Source organism: Cheilinus undulatus, linkage group 15 (assembly GCF_018320785.1).
Source record: "Cheilinus undulatus linkage group 15, ASM1832078v1, whole genome shotgun sequence".
NCBI lineage: Eukaryota > Metazoa > Chordata > Actinopteri > Labriformes > Labridae > Cheilinus > Cheilinus undulatus.
In genome coordinates this window covers 42265349-42287524 of record NC_054879.1, presented here as the reverse complement: position 1 = coordinate 42287524, position 22176 = coordinate 42265349, and the positions used below count along the sequence as shown (strand labels likewise).

General features: G+C 40.7%; 4 protein-coding genes across 4 annotated transcripts; all 4 read left to right on the top strand.

Moving 5' to 3' along the window:
* Positions 1-270: 270 nt before the first annotated feature.
* On the top strand, positions 271-1465 carry hoxd12a (homeobox D12a). Its single transcript, XM_041807449.1, has 2 exons — positions 271-814; positions 1227-1465. The coding sequence occupies exons 1-2, from the start codon at positions 271-273 to the stop codon at positions 1463-1465; spliced, it is 783 nt and encodes a 260-aa protein (XP_041663383.1).
* Positions 1466-6319: 4854 nt separating this feature from the next.
* hoxd11a (homeobox D11a) lies at positions 6320-8109 on the top strand. The gene is made up of 2 exons (XM_041807446.1): positions 6320-7145; positions 7725-8109. Exons 1-2 carry the CDS (start codon positions 6320-6322, stop codon positions 7958-7960), a joined length of 1062 nt encoding a protein of 353 aa, XP_041663380.1. The 3' UTR covers positions 7961-8109.
* A 3348-nt stretch (positions 8110-11457) lies between these two features.
* On the top strand, positions 11458-13570 carry hoxd10a (homeobox D10a). Its single transcript, XM_041807447.1, has 2 exons — positions 11458-12275; positions 12992-13570. The coding sequence occupies exons 1-2, from the start codon at positions 11501-11503 to the stop codon at positions 13264-13266; spliced, it is 1050 nt and encodes a 349-aa protein (XP_041663381.1). The 5' UTR covers positions 11458-11500; the 3' UTR covers positions 13267-13570.
* Positions 13571-14528: 958 nt separating this feature from the next.
* On the top strand, positions 14529-16782 carry hoxd9a (homeobox D9a). The gene is made up of 2 exons (XM_041807448.1): positions 14529-15806; positions 16255-16782. The coding sequence occupies exons 1-2, from the start codon at positions 15248-15250 to the stop codon at positions 16497-16499; spliced, it is 804 nt and encodes a 267-aa protein (XP_041663382.1). The 5' UTR covers positions 14529-15247; the 3' UTR covers positions 16500-16782.
* The last annotated feature ends 5394 nt before the right edge of the window (positions 16783-22176 follow it).

Genomic DNA, 22176 nt, shown 5'->3' with positions numbered 1-22176 from the left:
ATAAAAGCCCTCACCTACAGATCAGACATATTCTTCAGAAGCCCCTCACCAAACAGATGTTCAGGCTTAAACTGCACCCCCCACCCACCCACTACCAAAATATTTCCTCATGGAGTATTTTGCTTTGCAGTGTGGGAGCCAGGGTGGGGCGGAACAACATATTTAGCATATCACGTGACGCTGTATTAACAAATCAACAATTACCTAGCCGTTATTCTTCAGGAGTTGCTAAAAGGCTTTGCAGGTCGCCTTAGAGGGGAAGCTTTTTCCATGGAAATGTGCGAGCGGAATCCTTTAAATCCGGGCTATGTTGGTTCTCTGCTAAATTTCGCCCCTCCCGAGTCTCTCTATTTCTCCAACCTGCGGGGTAATGGAGCCCACTTACCCGGCCTGCATCAGCTCCCTTACAATAGGAGAGAGGTGTGCACGCTCCCGTGGACTTCCCCAAGTTCGTGCGCGCCCGGATCACCAGCAGCACCGGCACCAGCGGCACCGCCGACACCAGCACACCAGAGCCGCGCCTTCGGGGGCTACTGTCCGCCTTTTCTGCCCAACTCTGCGTCTGTAAATACAAACTTGAGCCCTGGACTCGTCAAGACGCATTTGGAGGAGTCGGCTCGATGCTTTCAGGGCGCAAACCACAAGACAGAGGAGGAAGGGAGGCAGGGTGACGTTTACGCAGGAGAGCACGGGGAGCGCGGGTACGCTGAGCTGGATTCAGGATCTACGGGGTCACTGAGCAGCACCAAACAGGAGCAGAGTCACGGTCAGCCATCAGCCAGTCACACGTGCACCAGGACCTCATATATAGAAGGTGAGTGGAACTATTTTATTGCGCTAAATAAATGTGTTCCAGATTTTATTACATCCATAATGTCAAAACAAGCACCATCCCTTTAAGCTCAGTGTTTCATCATGTCCCTGCTTTTATTTCATGTATAATCTCTTGTCACATCATTATAAGAAGAGAAAACGTTATTTGGTGATTTTATAGTTCAAATGAGTCCGCATAGGTCTGCCTGGGACTATTTTACTGTCAGTTTATATCTCCTGTGGCATGTTTGTTATTTTAATACTCTCATAACCTCCTCATAGGTAAGAGGCTGCTGTGTCAGGGCTCTCTGCTGATCCTGGCTCTACAGTGCATGCTAACTTCTCCTAAAATAGGCTCTGATGGTGTGTTTTTTTGATTTCTAAGTGTGTCCTGACCTTGTTTGTCCCTCCAGGTGCCCCGTGGTGCTCCTCTCAAGTGAAAACCAGAAAGAAGAGGAAGCCCTACACCAAGCTGCAGCTGGCTGAACTTGAGAATGAATTTCTGATGAACGAGTTCATAAACAGACAGAAACGCAAAGAGCTGTCGGACAGGCTGGACCTGAGCGACCAGCAGGTGAAAATCTGGTTTCAGAACCGGAGGATGAAGAAGAAAAGGCTGATGATGCGCGAGCACGCTTTCTCAGCGTACTGATGACCTTTGGACTTGATCATGACCAGAGAAAATATGCTGTTTACTATGAAGATGCGGCACATCACCCCAACACTCCTCAGTTTAAGGGATGGACTTGTATTTATAGATGTGTATAGAATGTTTCTATTCCTGTCGCGTCACAGGCTCCTCTTTTATCCCAACTTCAACAAAGCCTGTACAGCTGTTATGATATGATCGGTTTTACGCACACGTTTACAGAGTTTCCAAATGCGCACTGCAGCAGCAGGCCCTGGCTGCTGTTTGGCCTCCAAATGTTCAGCTTTATTGTGGCGCATCCACCTCAAACATCGCCCTGTTTAAACAGGATTATGATCCCTTATGTTGTTGTGTATTTTGTATGATGATTTGCGCATGTTTGGCACAGGCCTGATGTAGAAGCTAACAGTCAAGTTCATGTTTACGGACGCATGTATCATGGACAAAAATTGGAGATGCGAAATAAATCCTGACTGCATGTCTATTTCTTAATTAGTATCGTTCAATTAATGCCCGATTTCCTCAGATTCCTGAGATCTAATTGAAGTTTATTTTGTTTGGCCGCTTCCATATTTAAAGTCGGTCTGAGTGCCAAGTCTAGTGATGTGCTGATATTTAATATAATGCCTGTTGAACGTGAATTCGTGGTTGTGTAATGTCAAATTCTATCACATTTTTGGAATATTTTTGTCCCCGTTTCATGCGCAATCTCAGATGATATTAATACGCATTAATCTCGCGCCCAGTGGATTCAGTCTCTATAAATACTTTATAAATGAATGGATATTTTATTTTCAGCTTAAGTCATTTCTGAATCATTCCAGAGAGCATGTTATATAAGGACGCAAGAATGTGTATCAGACCAGCAGCCATCTTTTTACGCACGGACGTGAGGTTTTGTACAATGATCGCAACCCTGCAGATGAATCAAAATATGAATAAAAATCATTTTTAAAAATAAAAGAGACGTTTGTTTTGAATCACTTCAATCATTATGTATTTTTAGGCACCACTTTGACTGTTTTTTTTTTAACCCTATGAACCTGAGGATGTTCAGTCTTGATGTTTCAGACACTTGTTTACATTTACGCATTGTTTTTATCAGTGTGCCAAATGTAAAAAAAAAAGTTTAAAATCTATTTTTTTTCCAGAAATGTAGAGGGGACTCCTTTGGAAGCAGGAGAAAATAAATGTGCGTGTATGATGAATCAGAAAATGATCACTTGTGCCAAATCATGGTAGGAGTATAGACACTGCAGTGTGTGGGATGTGGACATCCTTAAATCTCCAAATATCCTAAGCTGATATTCGCATTAAAATGGGAATATTGTGTGTTTTCACAGCAGAAGTGAGCTGTTAAGCTCTATATAATCCGAATCATCCGCTTTAAGTTGAAGCTGTGATTTAATAGAGCTTTAACTTGATTGTTTTGTTCAGATTTTTGTTTGTAATTTCTTCAAATTCTCATGTTCTTGCATTTGTCTTTCCTCTGCGGCGCAGACGCGCAGTCCCTCTCATTGCAAATGCGCACCCAGCAGCAGCATTTCACACCAGCAGGCCAAAACCTCCACATGTCAGAGTGAGGTTACTGCGGCTGAGAACAAATGGATCAGAAGCCAAATATGTATCCTTCAATTTCTCTGTGATGGTGGACGCGCTTTGAACGCCCAAAACCAGCTAAATCCTTACTATGGGGATGTTATTGTGTGCGCGCGCTGTTACTACTCCTTATAAAGTAATATTGCCTGAATAGTTTGGCGCTCTTTGGAGTTTGTGTTGAATATTTTCTAAGTTTGACACCGCAAGGTCACTAAATGTCAGTGGCTCTGAGGGAAGGGGGCTGCAGCCGCAACCAAGGGAGAATTACGCACAAGACTTAACATGAGAGTGAATCTATTAATGCAGCATAAGATGACATCATCGACACGTCATCAGCTGAATTTCTCTGCAGGATACACTGCAGTCATGCTGAAGGTTCATCAAAGTCAGAAACATTACAAACCTGACTTTTTTCTCCACTGTTGCGCATTTTTTCTTGAAGATGTTTGCGCAAAAAAGTCTAACTTAGTCTGTTGACTGGACTGTTTCCTGCATTCGCTTGTAGGCCTGTTGCATTCCAACTGTCTTTTTTTTTCCTTCCCACACAACGTGTTTCACCTACTATTAGCTTTTATTGCTCGGGCTTTTTTGACTCTGAGTTCTCTATGCGCAACGTTTCCTTCACTTTTTGTTGCTTTATTGCTTTACAGCCAAACGCAGCCAGACAGCGTCATATAGCTGCGGCTGCTTAAGATAGCAGGGGCGCCATCACAAAGTTAAGGTCAAGTTAGTAGGCTGTGCACTGCTACTTTACAAAATGTCACAACAGAGCTGCTTTCTTAACTTCATATCTTTTTTAATTGAAATGTGAGCAAGTTAAGTTTTTTCGGACGAGGTTTCTCTTGGGTAGGAGTGATTTAAGAGTAGATGGAAACATGGTCAGGCCTGCTTTATCTCCAGTTTGATACTACAGCTAACGATGGATATTTGGGCACATAAAACACCAAAATAAGTCTCAAACACAGATTTACACATGAGAAGAGTTAAACCGCACTTCAGTTTATGAATTAAACATCCAGTGTGGAGATAAAAGTATCTTTTAATGTCTTAAAACCCAGAAACTCCAGTATAATTCCTCGTTTTACCATTACGCACAACAAAATAACACTCTGCAATCCGAGGATTTAACTTAAGTTGGTGCGTAAAAGACGCGTAAAAATCTTGCCATGAAAACGCCAGATATCCTTTTTTTGTTTCGCGTATATTCAACCCTTTAAAGCCTATTGTATCATATTTGATACATATTTTTATAACACATCTATCCAATCAATATGATTATAAATTACTAAAATAAAAATTAAATACAATCTGAAAAATAATAAAAATGCCATCAAGTGGATTGTCAGTTACCAAAAACACCTAATGTAACAAATGAGATACAAAAAAATATATACATTAAATTTTATGGATATTTATTTATTTATTTTTTGTATTTCAGTAGAAAGTGAAATAAACATTACAGTTTCAAAAACTGAGATTTTCTGGCTCTAATTTTTGTTTTCAGGCTTTAAGGGGTTAAATGCCAACTAATGCTCAACATGTTTAAAAATTCTAAATATTTAGCAGAGAAGGCACGTGACCAAAATTCACCAAAAAAAACTTACAAAATAGTTTTTAAAAAGTTATAAATACAAGAACCATAATTTGCAAATCGCGTAAAAACGCACCAACGGAAAACAGCGTGCCAAACAGCAACAGGTTTACCACAAACTCTCTGCCTTACTAGTGAAATCTTACTCCTAGTTTCTCTCCACAATCATTTATTTGTCTGAATTTGTTCTGAGCACTTTGCGCAGTGCGTCATGGGAATATTTATGCGTTTCTAAATATCTGTAATTTTCCACTATTTTTGATTAATAATCCAGTCTTTGTTTTTTAGTGTCGTTAACCTCCTGCAGGGTTTTCAGAAAGCAGTGTGGTTTAGTCTGAACACAGAGAGGCACATGGCTGATTTTACCCCCCAATAACAACAAACGCCCTCAGCCTTCTTGGAGCTGCTTCCACATTGCGTGTGACCTTCAGGCTCGAAGCTGTGAAGAATCTCCTCGTCCTCTAAACGCAATAGTGTCCTTCAAAGCAGGGCTACACTAATACTGGATGTGCAAAACCTTGCGTACTATGCTGGGTTTTGTCTTTATTTTACTAATTAGTCCTGCAGAACCTTGATTGATTTACCCCCTCTTCTATATTCTTCAATGTATATAAAAATGATACTCACAAAGGCTTAAGAATACTGAAAGAGGCTTGAAGACATCCGATTTTAAGGCAGTTTTTCCTGTCGAAGAGAGCAGGCCCTTACACTGCAGTCATGGCTGCCCGCGTGCAATAAAGTGATTTGGGTGCAGAGGCTTTATGGTGAATGCTTGGTGGACATAACCGACAGCACAGACGGTCAAAGCCAGGAGTTTTTGGACTTGGCAATGCTGAATGTGCTTCCAGTGATTAATGCTTTCCTTCTGTCTCGGTGGTATCCAAAATCCACTTTTCTTCATTTGCAGGAGGATGGGGTGTTTTTACGCACGTTCATCCAGCAGAGAAATGATCAGCAGGAGAAAATATTTCACATTCTGGTTAAAACTTGACTGATAATTCAGGATAGACGCGCTTTTGTGCGCTTTTTCTCAGTGTAGTTTGTGCGTAATTTGGCACGGTTGTATTTGAACGTCTTCTTTGTGGCGTCTGAGCTTTTACACCTTGCTGCTTGTCAAAAGGTCTCTATGTGATAATGACTTTAAATATTTTCACACTGTGTTTGTTTGTGTGTGTTTAAACGTCCCCCAATCATCGCCGCGCGCTGTGATTACGCGCAACGAACCCTTAAATGTATTTCCATCAAAACTGGCTTAATGAGCCGCCTTTGTACGTCGTATAATTCTGCAGGTTTTTGGATGAACTGTGCAGTGAGAGTGTAGGCATGCACATCGGCCTTGGTGCCATTTTCCTTGAGATTTGCATCAAATGCGAGGGAAGCTTCCAGTGTTTTCAACCTAACTGTTGCTAAATACGCACGGCTCCCTCTCCAAAGCGAGCAAATTTATAGACTAATGCGTCATTACGCGGCATTACACGACGAGGATGATGTTGCTGTAAAGCTTTCAATGAAATAAGCCAGCTCTGGTTCACAAATGTCTCTGTTTTTTCCATGAGCTATAGGGCAGAGAGGCAGGAGAGGAGTTTCCTCTGCAGCCAGGGAGCCAATGAAGTCTCTCGCATGCGCTCACATGAGTTTCTCCGGACAGTTTTTAATGACTGATATTGATGTATGGTAATTTCTTGGCTGGATCACATGACACAATTACCTCAAGAATCGATCAAGATGTATTGCAGGTCTGCCTACGTTTCCGATTTTTTCTCCCTGGCGGGGTCTCTGCACGCGCCTGTGGTGCTATAGATGGGCAAAGTTTAACACAGTCGAAGCTGCCAAATCCTTTTTTTCCTCTGTTGCAAGGAGGAAAAAGGGGGAGAAGAGATATGACGGAGTACGAGGATCGCAGCTGTGCGTCAAATATGTATCTACCGAGCTGCACTTATTACGTTTCGACGCCCGATTTCACATCAGTCTCCTCCTTTTTACCGCAGACCACGTCGTGTCAGATAAATTTCCCCTATTCTCCAAACATAACGCAGGTCCAGCCTGTCCGAGAGGTCGCGTTCAGGGATTATGGACTGGACCATCCGAGCAAATGGCACTACAGGGGCAATTACGCGTCTTACTACTCAGCGGACGAGATAATGCACCGGGACTTGATCCAGTCCTCCAGCGGCAGCAGCGGCAGCAGCAGCAGGGCGGATGTGATTTTCAAAAACGAGTCCTTGTACGGCCACCACGGAGGCGCGAGCTCGCCTTGCAGCTTCTTCACCGGGGTCGGACGGACCGGGGTGCTCCCCCAGGGCTTCGATCAGTTTTTGGACACTCCTAACTCGGACAAGGCCGGCGCGGAGGCGCCCAAACAAAAGACAGACTCTGCTGCGAACAACAACAGTCCGGCTGAGAGCAAAGTGGAGCAAAACAAAGTGGAGCCAGGCGCGAGCGTGGACGAGGACTGCTCATCGTCAAACTGCGGGGACAAAAACAGCCAACAGAGTGAGTGTTTTCTCTTTGTCTTTGTTTTAAGGTGTGCAGCAGAGACAATAGAGTGTCTCCTTCTGCTTCTGTCCAGCAGCGTGGCCGTGCAGGGTTATGTGCCTCTTTATAAGCATGCAAAGCCTTTTATATCCCTATAAGATCTGCTTTACGCTTGTAAAGCTATTTACTATGGGAAACTGTGATGCTTTAAAGATTGCCTTGTGTCTAATAACAAATTTGTGCTGCTAGAATTGATTTGTATTGATGGAGGATCAGGGAAAGTTCTAAAACGTCCGCTTTAAAGTGGATTTTTGCGCTTTAGAGGTGAAATTGTGCAACAGTGTTCAAATAAATGCATCAAATATTGCACAATTCAGAAGTTTTTGTGCGTAATTCATGCGTATTTTTTGTTTGTATTGTTTCCTTTAATATGTGCGCGCAACTGTAGGCCTGTGCGTAAGAGAGACACAGAAAAGGCCTTTGTGCGCAAACAAATAAAAATCTAAATGTGCCATCCGCCGTTTAAAAGCACTAAAATCACACTTTTTTTATTTGATGCGCCACTTCTTAACATGTTCTTTGTATTTCTCTGCGCAGGTTCATCCACCAAGTCCAGGAAGAAGAGGTGCCCTTACTCCAAATTCCAGATCCGAGAACTTGAACGAGAGTTTTTCTTCAACGTTTACATTAACAAAGAGAAGCGTCTGCAGCTGTCCCGGATGTTAAACCTGACTGATCGGCAGGTGAAGATTTGGTTTCAGAACAGGAGGATGAAGGAGAAAAAGCTCAACCGCGACCGTCTACAGTATTTCACTGGGAACCCTTTATTCTGATATCTGGCACACACACTCTCACACACATGGCAGACAAAAAGAGCCCTACACACACATATATAAGTATATATTTTAAGGACTGGTCTCGTGCATAAACTCTGACATTTGGATCCTACATTTCTAAAATCATTTATTTATTTGTTTACTTCTTCTCGCCTTGATTGCAGAAGTATTCCAGCAGCGCGCGCTGCGCCATGAGTCCTGCTAGAACTCTATGTAAGCTTCTTCTTGTGTACTAATGTCCATTTAAAGACGCATGTAGAATGCACGCTGTGCTGTGAAACAAAATAGACACGACAAATGTTTTATCATAGTCACGAAACTTGTCACATGAACTTCACCAAGTCCTGCAGAAATCACACCACAGAAAGGGGATATTTTTCTCCCCTCAAGATTTATGAAAAGTGAAATTTGGCGCTCGCAGGCCTCTGTATCCCCCCTTATTTCCTTTGCTTTCAAACACTGGGCTGTTTACTAAACCTTGAACCGTCTAGACAGTACAATAAAGTCAGCTGTAAATGTCTAAATAGGGGGCTATTGGACTTTGGTGTCCCAACCCCCAAGACCACAAGAACACTGATTCTTCTTCCTGCCTCAAAAGCTCCAGGCTACAAATGTTCGCACATTTGAAAGGATTTTTTTTTGCGCATCTAGATTTATTTGGCGCATTCTGGCTGTTTCAATGTCAGCTGGGAAAAAGAGGATATCCCCAAAAAGTATCACATTTTGAATAAGCATTTTGTGCATCTCAATCTGCTCCACATTGTTACCAAAATAAAAGCCTCCGCCTTTAATCTGCAGGTGAGACTTTCCTATCCAGCTCCATAACCTGGAAATAAATCAGAATCACCAGGCTGCACCTCAGTCATCTTCTCCTTTTGTTTATTTCCGTCTTCATTAAAGAGACAGAGTAAATAAAAGCATCGATCCCTCACAACTTTATTGATCAACCCTGTGGTTCCACTCAGCTCTGTGCAGCCAGGATTCCATTTGATCAAATAAAAGAAGTTAATGATTACTGAATGTGAAATGTTTCCCATCTACTGTGATTTCCCAAAAAGGCACTTAGATAAGTGAGGCTTCATTACGCGTTTAATTGGGTTGTCATCATGTCCTGCAGTGAGGCGACATTACCACACTCTGTGTGTGTGTGTGTGTGTGTGTGTGTGTGTTTGGGATTTCATACTCGGTGTATCCACATGAGGGCACACTTGCTGTTTTCAGAGATACATGAATGTAACATTCCTTTCTCTGTGTGCGTGGAAATCAGTGAGGAGATGAAGAAGCCTTCACATGTGGCCTTTCATTCTGGGGTAGTTTGATCCCACCTGCAATGAAATTCACCAATTATCCCACATGTTAGGAATTTTAATTCCAAAAATCTTCCCTTTTATTGGCTTATTATTCAGCAGTGCAGCCCGGCTACCTTTGGAATAAAATGCCAAAACAAAGTAGTCCTAGTAAAAATAATCTTTTGGTGATTTAGTCCAATTAAAATGCTGCAAATTCTGCACAAGGCAAGTGTCCACAATGAGTCCAAAAATAAACACAGTTGCCGTCTGTTTGACCTCGAGCTTCAAAATACAGATTTGAAAATGTACCTGAAGGCCTCACTATCATGCAGGACTCTAATTATGTTGATACAGTCTCCAAATATCGCGACATTGTAGGAGATTATAGGTATAAAGGTGCGTAATTTGGCCTTTCGCTTGGTTTTATTTTGCGCATGGATAATTGTAGATATTCATTTCGCTTTATTTTACCTGCGTAAAAATAAGACAGTCTCTGTAGTTATAATGTCAGTGATAAAATTCATCTTTTTTGTCAATAATCCATCCTCTGTAAATTTTTAATGCAATTTCCAAATTGGAACGTCTTAAATGTTCTAACTACTATTATGGTACGATAACTTTATTTTGCCTTATCCATGGCTGCGTCATCCTCATATTATTATTTTCTTATCGTCTTGTTTTTCAGTGCGTCACAGCCCAGTGTTTACATATTTCAGTGTTTGTGAGAATTAAAAATATAATGTAAAAGCTATAAAAATTTAAATAATGAAAGGAAAATATTCTAACTTTGAAAAATAATGCCCAAACGTTTTCTAAAAAAAAAAATTGAAAAGAACAAATTTGGTGCTTTTATTTAGTAGACTCTTGCGTTCTCGTATTTGGGTCAACATCCACGTTCCCTTAATTTTGCCTTTATTTGTGCGACTTCCTGTTATATTTTGCTGATTTGAACAAACAAACAAAAACTTCTTTATCTGTAAATACTGAAGAGTGTCGAGGAGGCTTCACCCTCTCATTTTCATGTTGCTTTATAAATCATTTGACGCGTTAATACCAAAGACTGAATTATTCCGAGCTGCTTTTTTTGGAAGTGGTCTGACTTTCTGAAGGACTCTTTTAAGTTCCAGTGTTTTTTATTTTCCCCTCTTTCAGACTACAACTGTTTAACTTTCACACATCCAGACAAAAACAACAGAGCCCAGACTGAATAACCCCAAACACGGACTGTGTCCAAGTACAATGAAGGATTTAATTTTGATGAAAGATATCCTGTGTAAATAGAAATAAAGATGTTGTGCTTAATGATATGTGCAAATAATAAAGGACCATTTTCTATCACTGTCACGTGCACTTTATTTGAAGCCTTTTAGGCACATGGTGACCTTCATGGAAAGAGAGCTCATTCATTTACATTTGTGCGTAACGGAGCAACATTTTAGCACACATTTAATGCAGACATTTTAAAGGAAATCCCACCCTTAGCATGAGTCTACTAGTTTTTAATTACATAAAATAAAAGGCAGAATAGTGGTCAAAACAGACATTTAAACAGAAGTTAGAGAATAAGTAAAACAGAGGTGTTTCTCATTTTTACGCATTTTCTGTTTTCTGTTCATTCTTTTAAACTTTAGCTGAAATTAACTCCATTTCTGTGCCTTTGCTGGTCCTGGTTTTGATATTTTTATTTAAAAAAAAAAACCCACATTAACAAGAAATTGTTAAACATCCTTTCAAATTAAAAGGGCAGTTATCGCCTATGCGTCATTTAGGCAGCATTTTACGCACACCCACACACACTTTTACACAAACCTTATGTTAAGTCAGTCTCGACAATAAAGAAACACACATGTTCAAGTATTTTACCAAAAAAAAAGGAACTGATAATGAGTGCGTTTTTCGTGGGGAAAAAATGAACGTCGTCATCTCCGAATGTGAACCAAATTCCATTTTACGCATGATATTTTTGATGATCTGCATCACTCTGTCCTCCCTGCCTGAGTCTCCTCACAATTTCAAGTCCGAGTCCTAGGTGTCGCTGTTGACCACGTCTGCCTCTGCAGTGAGAGCGCGTGCAGGGTAGGGGGGGGGGGGGGGGAGGAGGCTGCGTCTCAAGGCCATTTTCAAATCTCATTGGTGGGCTTGTCATGTGGTCGGGAGGCATCCTGACTTCCACTTGGAGATTGTTTTTCCTAGATATGTCAGCTTCCAAAGGACATCTCTCTCCTCTAACGACGTTAACCCCCTCAAAATGTCCTTCCCCAGTAGCTCTCCTGCGGCCAACACGTTTCTCGTGGACTCTCTGATTGGCGCGTGCAGGAGCGACAGCTTTTACTCCGGCAGCAGCAACATGTACATGCCGTCCGGAGCTGATATGGGAACTTACGGAATGCAAACCTGTGGACTCCTGCCGTCTTTTGGCAAAAGAGGGGAGGTCAGCCACCAAAATTTGGGCATGAATGTCCACCAGTACATACCTCAGATAGATAACTGGACCGATCCGAGCAGAGCGTGCAGGATAGAGGGGTCCACTCAGATGTCAAACTGTTCATTTTCACAGAGCATTAAAGAGGAGAGTAACTGCTGCATGTATTCTGATAAAAGAGTACAAAAAGTCAGCACATCAGAGCTTTATTCTAGTGGTGTCCCAGAGTCTGATGGTCCAGAAATCCCAGTCCCGGGCTATTTCAGACTGAGCCAAACTTACGCGAACGGCAAGCACCAAGAGAACTACCAGCACGCGCCGCCGAGTCCAAACCCAACACTCATGCAGCTCAGCCGGGTCACCCCGAAACCACATCCCCCCTCTTCTTCTTCTTCCTCCTCCTCCTCTTCTTCTGCGTCCTCTAATTTTGCAGAAGTGGAAAAGAAAAGTGAAGAAATTCCGCAGAACTCCGACACCTCAAGGACGCCGGTTCCTGCAGCAGCAGCAAGCCCGGATCCTTCTCAGTCCAGCTCCGGGGAGAAGATGTGCTCCATGGACGCGTCTGTGTCCAGCCCTGAGCTGCTGCAGCAGGAAGGGAAAGGTGGGTTTGGCAACACAATGAAAAGCTTTTATCTTGTGTCGCTGCTGCAGTGAAGGCTCCAGCATCATAAAAGCAAGAATAAAACACAAACAACCCTACAGTCGTAATGTTTAATGAGAGGCTTTCTCAGGTTGCAGGAATAGGCAGGAGAGAATGGGTTTACCATGCAGCACGCGCACTCTCTATGCCTCTATTTAAATCAGCAGAATGAGCTCTTATTCCTTAAACTTGTTGCCTTATATTTGGACTTTGCATCATTGAATTATTTAAGATTTTTTAAGCCTGAGTTGGTGCGTAAAATCCAAATTTAGCTTCCAGTGTATTCTAAAAAATGTGCGTTTGGAGTTGTGTGGCACTGGATTTTTTGGGCTACATTTGAACCAAAATCCTGCAAAATCACTGCATTTAAATTAAATGTAAAACTCAAAATTGTGGCACATTAGTTTCAGATTAAATATGGATGCCTTTTAGCCTTTTTAAAAAGGGGGATGTGCACATTTAATTCACATGTTCAGCTGTGTAAAGGCGTGCGTATTTTCATTTTATTATTGGTAGCTTCTACCTTCCTAATAACAGCCTGCTTTTTTAATTTAATCAGGGAGAACATTTAGATTGTGTGTTATTTCCCAGAGGCCAAATCCAAACGCAGCTTGTGAATTTTCCTTTCAAAGAAAAAAAACTAAACTTCCTTTCTTTCTTTTCCTGAATCCTCACAGATTGCAAGGGTGACACTCCAACCAGTAACTGGCTCACAGCGAAAAGTGGCAGAAAGAAAAGATGTCCCTACACAAAGCACCAGACCTTGGAGTTGGAAAAGGAGTTTCTGTTCAATATGTATCTGACCCGAGAGCGCCGCCTAGAGATCAGCCGGAGCGTCAACCTGACCGACAGGCAGGTCAAGATCTGGTTTCAGAACCGCAGGATGAAGCTGAAGAAGATGAGCAGAGAAAACCGCATCCGTGAACTCACCTCAAACCTCACCTTCTCGTGAGCTCGCACGTATCTGTGGGTAAATGTTTGTAAGTTTGATGCTTCAGTGGCATTGGACGTTTATCTTCAATTTCAAAGAAACTGTGACTATATATAAGCTATTTTTTTCTGTGCGTCGTCGTATTTTTTGTGTTCTGTTTTTAACCACAGGGTTTCACTTTTTGGTCTTAAATTATTGGAGGCGTAGAGGAGTCTCCTTTGCCAGTATGAAGATTATGTTGTGTCGTCATAGAAGCACATTTATTGTTGTTAGTGTTGTGCAACATTTGTTTTACAGTCAAAGCCATTTGCTCCATGGTTAAGTGTTTTTGTGGGCCTGTAAAAAGTGGCGGCAAACGATATTAATCTGTGAAATTATTGCATGTTTGTGGCATGTATCTTGCAATAAACTGTCAAATGATCTTGGCTTGTATCTGTACTTTTATTAATCTTGAATCCTGATTTCAGTGCGTACTTTGTTACTGCTTTGACGCATGGAGATAATGTGCGTAAAATTGCAGAAAAACAAAAAAGTGTGGGTGTGTGTGGCACTTTACAACAAGAAAGGAAGTGTTTTATGATTTAAAAAATGTGTCTCTTATTTTAACATGTGCAAAAATAACGCCCTCAGTTTTTCTGATGCCTTAAAGTTAAAATTTTGAGACATTTTTACGCACGGAGTTTTACGCACGACCTTTTCCTTTCAAAAGGAAATTATCAGACACTTTAAAGCGTATTTCTTCCTTAAGATTCTGCTCATTAGCGACAAAAAAAACAAGATTAAATACCAGAGATAATTAAAGAAAGATTTTTTAAAATCGTTCCAGCCTTGTTTGGGCGTTTTCACTCGTCCAAAGAGAGTTAAGGAGATGCGGAGGTGGTGTAATGAAATAAACATGCTGTTGTTTTTGCAGGGCTTTTTCGTGGCTTTACTAATCCTGTGAAGACTCTGACACGGCTGAAGTTATGTTCAAGCACAAATTCACATGCGACTCCTCTTTCCTGCACGAGCGGCAGGCCTCAGCAGCCACGTTGCATTCTTCTCCTTGCAAATAAAACTTTTAAATAAAGATGGTCTGTGGATTAAAACATATGATGAAGCTTTCTGCAGCTTTGCCCTCATTCTGCACCATTTCCCTTTTCCTTCTCTCCCCTGAAAGTTAAAAATCTTTCCTTCAAAAGAAGCACAAAAAGTGGAAAATAATCTGAAAGAAAAAAGGGTGTGTATTAGGTTTAAATGACACATTTCAGACACCAATCCACAGATGGACTTTCCTTCTCCGAGCCTTTTTCTTTTATTGACGGCATGTATAATCACACGCACCTCATAAAACATTTATTGATACATAAAGACATTATTGCCCTCCTTTGAATGAACACAATAATTTCACAACTGCCTTTTCCGGCGTAGCTTTTAAAAATTAAACCCAACCCAGAAAATATGTTTCCTCACCGAATATTAACAATGGATCCTCCGCGTTGTGAACGGAAATGGCTTCTGTTCCTTTACAACATGTTATTACATTTATTTTACGAGGACTCTGTTAAGTCTATAAACCATTTTACAGGCATTGGGGGCATCGGGACGATATTAGAAGACTTTTTTTCAAACAAAGGATGCAGGGAATCTGTGTTTGTGCGTAAAAATGTCCATTTTTCTTCTGCTTGTATTGTTGCAACGTCCTGATACTTTTACGCACGTGAGAAGCAGGGGGGAAAAGTCTATCTGCGTTTATTTGAGAGCATGTTTTCTCCCTGTAGTCACATCCGATGGTGCTTTTTATTATATGTGGAATGAAAAGCTAAATTAAAGCTGACGAAAAAAAAAAAGGCTGAGAAGCAGGGGCAGGATTGATTTACTCGCTGTATTGGTAAATATGACCACGTGATCCATGTAACCAATCCCTGTAGATGCAGGCCAAGCAAAAATACTATGATTGTTCATAGAGGGAAGCTTCTCGTAACAGTGCAAGCCTTATTATAAGAGTAGGAAGAGATGAAAAATGTCTTCCAGTGGCACTCTCAGTAACTGCTATGTGGACGCCTTGATGGCCCAGGAGCCGGAGGATGTGTACGGAGCTCGCTTTCTTCAGCCTGCACACATCGTGACCCCGAGGCCGTCAGGTGCCGGGGACAACGCGGACTTCTCCTCCTGCAATTTTGCACCAAAATCCGCCGTTTTCTCCTCGTCTTGGTCCTCGGTTCACCCGCAGGGGGTTTATCACCCTTACGTGCACCACCATCACCACCACCAGTCCCATCTCCCCGCCTCGGACGGCAGATATGTCGGCGTCCGCTCCTGGATGGACCCTATCACCAACCACGTTTCATTTCCCGGAATTCACTCCAGCAGCAGCCGCTCGTACGGCACAAAGGCAGACGCTTTGGCACCGAAATCCATCGAGTTTGACTCTTTGGAGGCGGAAAGTCGACCGCAAAGTGGGGAATTCACGCACCGAGGAGTATCGGAGTGTGCGGAAAAGTCGAGCAAAGAGCACAGTGGAAGTGAGCTTTCGAGCCACAGCGAGTCCAAAGAGGAGAAACAACAACAACTTGACCCAAGTAAGTAAACCAAATCCTGATTTACAGCCTTAAGAACTGTATGAGCCTGCTGCGTAAAACTGGAGCTTTTACTAACCTATAAAAGTGTCTCGTACTATGCTGCGACTCGGAAAAAACCCGCCCTGGAAAGGTTATTACAGGGGGATCCTAAACTTTTTAATGTCACGGGACACCTTAAACAGATACACAGTGCTTTCTGATATCAAGATTGAATTTAAACCTCATTTATAACAGCAAACGCTGGAAACATGCATGGCTTTTTGCGCATATCTCTATTTTCTAACAAAAGAGTCATTTTCCTGTTCTCACTCTTGTCCTTAAAGGTCCCAGCACCCCATTTCCTTTTAATTTATCGAACCCATTGAAGTCTAAAATCAAAAACATCCCCATCCCATGTGTCTTTTCTTTTCTTTTTTTTTTAACTTCAGATGTCTTTTTTGTTCTCCAGACAATCCTGCAGCAAACTGGATCCACGCCCGTTCCACGAGAAAGAAGCGCTGCCCTTACACCAAATATCAGACTTTAGAGCTGGAGAAGGAGTTCCTCTACAACATGTATCTGACCAGAGACCGACGCTACGAGGTGGCCCGCATACTCAGCCTCACCGAGAGACAAGTGAAGATCTGGTTTCAGAACAGGAGGATGAAGATGAAGAAGATGAACAGAGAAAGAGGCAGCAAGGAGCACTTATGAAGAATATCTCAATCCATTTGGACTATTACCTTTTTTGATAGGGGACACGGTCGCCCATCTTATTTTATTTTATTAGACTCTCCATTATTGCGTGTCAGCGTCATAACTTGCTGGACAGTTTGCCAACAAACCATATGAATCTGTTCTCTAACTTTGCAGAACCACACCCTGGGATGTTGGAACAGTTTGTCATATTTGTTGAACATTACGCACAGTAGGAAACGTGTTTCTGTGTAGCCTGTTGCTTTTTTTAGTTGTTGAGAATTTTATATAAAACATTCTAAAGATGAACCTGGACTGCTGTCTGTGTCGATGCACCATTGACCCATTTTCACTGAGAAACTGAGGATTATTTTGGTTTAGATAGGGAAAAAAAGGCGTGCGTAAAAGTTCTTGGCTGGAGCAAAAAATCCGTTTTAGCTTTATATCTAAGAACGTCTCTCACAAAGCACTTCAGATATCTTTTTGGTGAACTTGTATCTTTAAATAAAAGCTCTATTTGCAGGCAAGAAAACACAAGTAATGCAAAATTGATCCAAAATGCTCAAGTTTGGCAGCAGATTCTGATCTAGCAGTAAAACTCCGAGCCAAAGGTTTAAAGGGTTTAAAAAAGCCATCTGATGTTAAATAAAGTAATAAAAAGGAAAATGAGTGTGGAATTAAACAAAACAATAGGCCGATCTGACACGTCGAGGAACTGGTAATAAAGTGTTTACGGCTGGGAGAGGTGTTGCAGTGGATTTCCAATTTATTGTCCAACATGTACGCATAATGGCTTTAAAGCAGGAAGAAGCTCGGTCCAATAAAGCTATAGAAATGGCTAGACGTCTGGCCTAAATGAGTTTATGGGCCTGCTCAGTAATTACAGTCTCCTTTGAACCCCCCCCCCCCCCCCCTTCTCTTTTTCTCGGCCGTTTGCGTCTGTTGCTGACCAACAGAAAGTGGACACTTTCCACAGGGTGTCTGCTCGATGGATTGTTTCAGAGGAAATCACCCCCCAACCTTAATGGTCACGTTTATTCATCAACTGCACTTCCCACAGATGGAGGGGGGAAAACTTCACTTTGACTGGTGCCTGATGCTCTCAGTCTTATAGGTCTGATTTTATATGGAAGTTAAAAAAAAGGCCTGAATTTACCTTTAACAGCAAAAACAGAGAAGTCTAAAGACAAAATACACATTTTGTCTTCAGACTTGGGACGTTTTTTTTTAATTCCAATCTTTGAAATTAAATTAATCACATTTTTAAAAACTTGAATAGACGTTTTAAACGTTTATTCCCCAAATTATATGGCAGAAAAGGCGTTTGTTTACCTCATTTAAAGACTCTTTGGAGGTGAAATCACGGCGCTAGAGGGCGATATTGTACTTTTTAGGCTGAGTTACATCAGTGCACTCACAGCTGGAAAGACGTCAACAAAAACCGTATATGCATGTTTATTGATTTTCATTCAAAAATAATCTACATTAAGACATTTTAAAATATCCATTTTAGTTTAAAAATCCTTTGCACGCTGAAAATGTAGTTGGAATAAAGCTGGAATGATGCTCATTTTCCGAACTATATAGGTTTGGTAGCTACTAAAGTGGGAGCTATGCAGAATTAAGTAATACGTTTTTTATGTATATTCATTCTAGCGTTTAGCTTGTTTGAAAATATCAATATTTTAACCCTGAAATCTCAGCATTTACCGTCAAATTCCCCCTAAGCAGTCCAAGTGAATCGACACAGAAAAGTGTTATTGATCATGGATTTAACCTGAATGTTAAAAGCAGGATAAATAAATAAGATCTAAGAAATATACCAATATGAATGTCCATATCTTTCTTTAGATTTTATAATAAATCAATCTATTTTATTTGTATGATGAGATAAGAAATACACATCACAAACTGGAGTTTTCTGTCATGCCGGTCGTGGTTCTTGTGGTTTGAAGCACTAATGCAACGTGGCTTCTTCAAAGCAATAATTTGCATGCACAAAGGGGGCTGATGCTCCACCGTGAAAACAGCCCAGGCCCAGTGCTGTTTGTCTCTTTCTAAATGTGTAAAAGTGCAGTGACGTGAACACCAGCCGAAAGAACCAGGAGTCTGGTGACTAGTTTTTATTTCCAGCTGCAGGGCCGAACATTATTTGTTGCTGATAACTTGCAGCTGAAAGCTGATAAGAATTCAAAACACCACACGACTCCAGTTTGACATACTTGCTGAAGATTTAGCAGTGTGGCCTGTTTTCCTTTTTCTATGTGGATTGTGAATCCAGACTGTAGAATAAGACAGAGTGGATTCTCCCTCGGTGCTTTGGTCCTAATGCAGACATTACTTTAAAATAAATTGCTTTAATAAGGTTTCATAGCCAAACACTGACAGCCAGTGATGGCAGACAGCTCAGTAAATAAGTATTAAGTAGTAATAAGTAAAAAGTTATCGTAGTGATATTTTGCGTTTTCATCTAAACTGCGTCACAGGCTACATGTTGAGTACACTAGCTTGTAGTCCAGCGCATTGATAACTGTTAGGTCGCGGATTGATATTTGACCCCTGAGTGACCATGTTCATTTCCCTCATGCTATCCACGTCTATTACTTCAAAATAACATGCACACTTCAATTAGATTAGGCCCTTTTCTTTGATATTGACAAAGATACGATTGAGATTGGGGGATTTCTGTCAATATGTCCATTTCCACGCAGTAACAGTCATGTGCTATTTCCTCAAAGGCTGGGTCAGCTAGCTGTCATTAGCCGCAGTCACGTTACTCACATACATGCTAGCCCTGCTAACACACTGTCTAGTGTTGTTATAGACTGAGTTTTATTCAGTGGTGTGTAGCTGTGAAAATGAGCCGTGTGCTATCAATTAGCTTAAGCCAAAGTGAATCCCATGAATGTAAACACATGCAGGACGAATCTCAGAAGGCTAAACTTGGAGTATGAGGATTTAACAAGGATTATTTAAGGATTTAAGGCTGCTAGTTTAGGGTTATAGACGAGTGTATGTTGGGGGAGGGGGTAGTCAGAGAGATGTGGGCCTTTTTTTTCTGAGAACCTAGCTTCAGTTAGCATGTTTATCCCCTTCATGTCTACATTAATAACGCCAGACAATAACACAGTTCACTATAATCAAAGTCTCGCGGGACTACACTTTCAACAAGTTCCCATTAGCATGCCTTCAGTTTTATTTCCTTTTTAAAGCTACAATTTAATAGCTGAGTTTTGTGACGTGAACCGAGGAGCTGGTTTTCTTCATACATTTAGAAGCGTTTGAACATTATTTTTTCACAACTGGAGAAACAATTTGGAGGAAGACAGAATACAATTAAGTTGTTCAGGTATAAAATATAAGATTAAAACATGATGCAAGGCAGAAAGGAAAATGATAAGTGGCTCTGCATTAATCACTGATATAGTATCAGGTACATTTGGATAAAATGCGAGTGTAAGGCTTTTTTTGCGTGACATTTGCAAACAACATCTTTATGTGTTTACACTGTAAAAACGAATATAGTTAATGTTATAAAGAACAATTTTACAGCTTTTTTTTTTAGTAAAGGTGCCCTCATAGCTCAAAATGTCAAGTTGGCAGATTTTTCTCCACTTCAAATGTATATTTTAGTGTTCAGTTGTGCCAACTATTTAAGTCGAGCCCCCAGAAAATGTGGACTCAACTTAAATCTTGCTCACTTGGTATTTATCTTACATAATATAAGAAACCAGTGGTGCAGTTATTTTTGGCAGCTATTTTTAATTTCAGTCTTTAGATGAAATGTCTTTCAGTTTAAGTCACATTGTAGTCATTTCTACCTTTAATAGTTTTAGTCAACAAAAACATTTTAGTCCAGTTTAGTCCATAAAAAATCCTCACATTTCAGTATTTACTTTCTTTTCTTGCCTAAATCTAGTAACAAATCATTGTAGTGTGTTTTATGCAGTCTGCCAAATCTGGGGTCCCTGCTTCCTTCAGCTGAGGGGCAGAAGAGATACAGCTACACTGTTTTTTTTTGTTTTGTTTTGTTTTTTAAGATTTACCCACAGTGGAGAAATATCAGGATTTTTAATGTCCAACAAAAACTACATTACATTTTAGTCTAGTTTTAGTCATCTTGACAAAAACTAAACTTAGTTTTTGTCAGTTTTAGTCATCACAGATCTGTTTTTGTTAGTCTTAGTCTAGTTTTTGTCATGGAAAAAAAGGCCGTCGACGAACACTTTTAGTCGTAACTTTAGTCGACCTAATAACACTACAGTTGTGTAGTGGTGTGTGCAGAAGTGGGTATACCCTTACTTTATATACTCTAAATGAGTAGCTATACTCTGTGGTGGCAATAAATACATAAGTATGCAGGTATACTCCATATATGCATGTGTAACTTGCAGTACACCACTGTAAAAGCTCAATGTAATGTGTTGTATCAGCTAGTTCAGTTATCAAACATGCACCCAATAATTAATAATTATCTCAGTCAACATTAAAGGGGCAGTGTGCAGAATTGGGAACCTTTGTGACATCTTACTGTCAGACTGTAGATTGTGACGCTCACTTCTCTGCTAATAACTGTTGCAATCAGTGAATTTAAAAATGTGTATTTGTTATGTGGCCTTCCTGGGCTTCTGTGGTACTGCAGAAACATTCAAAAATCCAAGATGGCAGAGTCCAAGGAAGGGATCCTCCCAATGTATGGCTAAAAGGATTATCCTAAAATAATCAATATATTCAAGGGGTTAACCACTCATTTAGATAGGCCTACTCATAATTATTATGTTTCATTTTTACCAAGTTTGTTCTGCTAAATGCAACTATACTAAATATTACACACTGCACCCTTAATATAGGTTTTTTTTCAGTGTAAGAATAAACTTTAAACTATTTGGTATTATTGAAACGTCTCAATAGATGATATTACTTACAGTCAAACGTCTTTTTTTATTTTATTTTATAGTGATTAATGGATGGATGAATGAAAAACTGTATTTTTTTGCCCCAAAATATCAACTACTAAAAAAAAAACAAGGTAGGGAGACAGTGAATACTCTGATTGTAGATGCAGCAGTCTATGCAATATACAGCCTTTTGATTTCAATATGTTATTGCAATTGTGTTCATTTATAAAGCAAAGCAGGGCCTATCAGACCAGACTGATATGGATGCTGACACAGAGACGTGCTCCCGGTGGTGATTGCCACATTTTATTTATTTATTTATTTTGCAACGTTGCAGCAGTATGGTCGACATAAAGCCCTCTATAATGTGAAGACTTTCTATTCTCCTTCAGTATCAGGCTTATTAGAAGTCCAGCAGCATCATGAACAAAATCTCTTAAAATAAAATCTGCTTTTTTGGAGGATTAAAAAAAATAATAATAAAAACTGTCCTGCATTTTTAACAAATTGCATATGCACATATTTTCTGTAATCCTAGGAGAAGAGTAGCCAGACCTGTGACTATCACGTGCATCATTTAATACGCTGGAATATCATCCATCCTGTGCAACGTGGCGACTCTGACCATCACAAATACAAGAATGAGCAGAGAATCCTCAGTGTTTCCGAGACTAGAGCTGCTGAAATGCAGTTAAAAAATCCCATAGAGTGACCCCGTCCCACTGGTCTGGACTGCACAGAGCAACAATAACATCTAGCTTTGTAGCACAACAAATCCTGACCTTTTGCTTTACTCT

Coding starts and splice junctions, on each gene's coding strand:
- hoxd9a (XM_041807448.1), top strand. CDS start 15,248: ATGTCTTCCAGTGGCACTCTCAGTAACTGCTATGTGGACGCCTTGATG. Junction 15,807..16,254: donor ACAACAACAACTTGACCCAA/GTAAGTAAACCA, acceptor TTTGTTCTCCAG/ACAATCCTGCAGCAAACTGG.
- hoxd11a (XM_041807446.1), top strand. CDS start 6,320: ATGTATGGTAATTTCTTGGCTGGATCACATGACACAATTACCTCAAGA. Junction 7,146..7,724: donor GGACAAAAACAGCCAACAGA/GTGAGTGTTTTC, acceptor TTCTCTGCGCAG/GTTCATCCACCAAGTCCAGG.
- hoxd10a (XM_041807447.1), top strand. CDS start 11,501: ATGTCCTTCCCCAGTAGCTCTCCTGCGGCCAACACGTTTCTCGTGGAC. Junction 12,276..12,991: donor GCTGCAGCAGGAAGGGAAAG/GTGGGTTTGGCA, acceptor GAATCCTCACAG/ATTGCAAGGGTGACACTCCA.
- hoxd12a (XM_041807449.1), top strand. CDS start 271: ATGGAAATGTGCGAGCGGAATCCTTTAAATCCGGGCTATGTTGGTTCT. Junction 815..1,226: donor CAGGACCTCATATATAGAAG/GTGAGTGGAACT, acceptor TTGTCCCTCCAG/GTGCCCCGTGGTGCTCCTCT.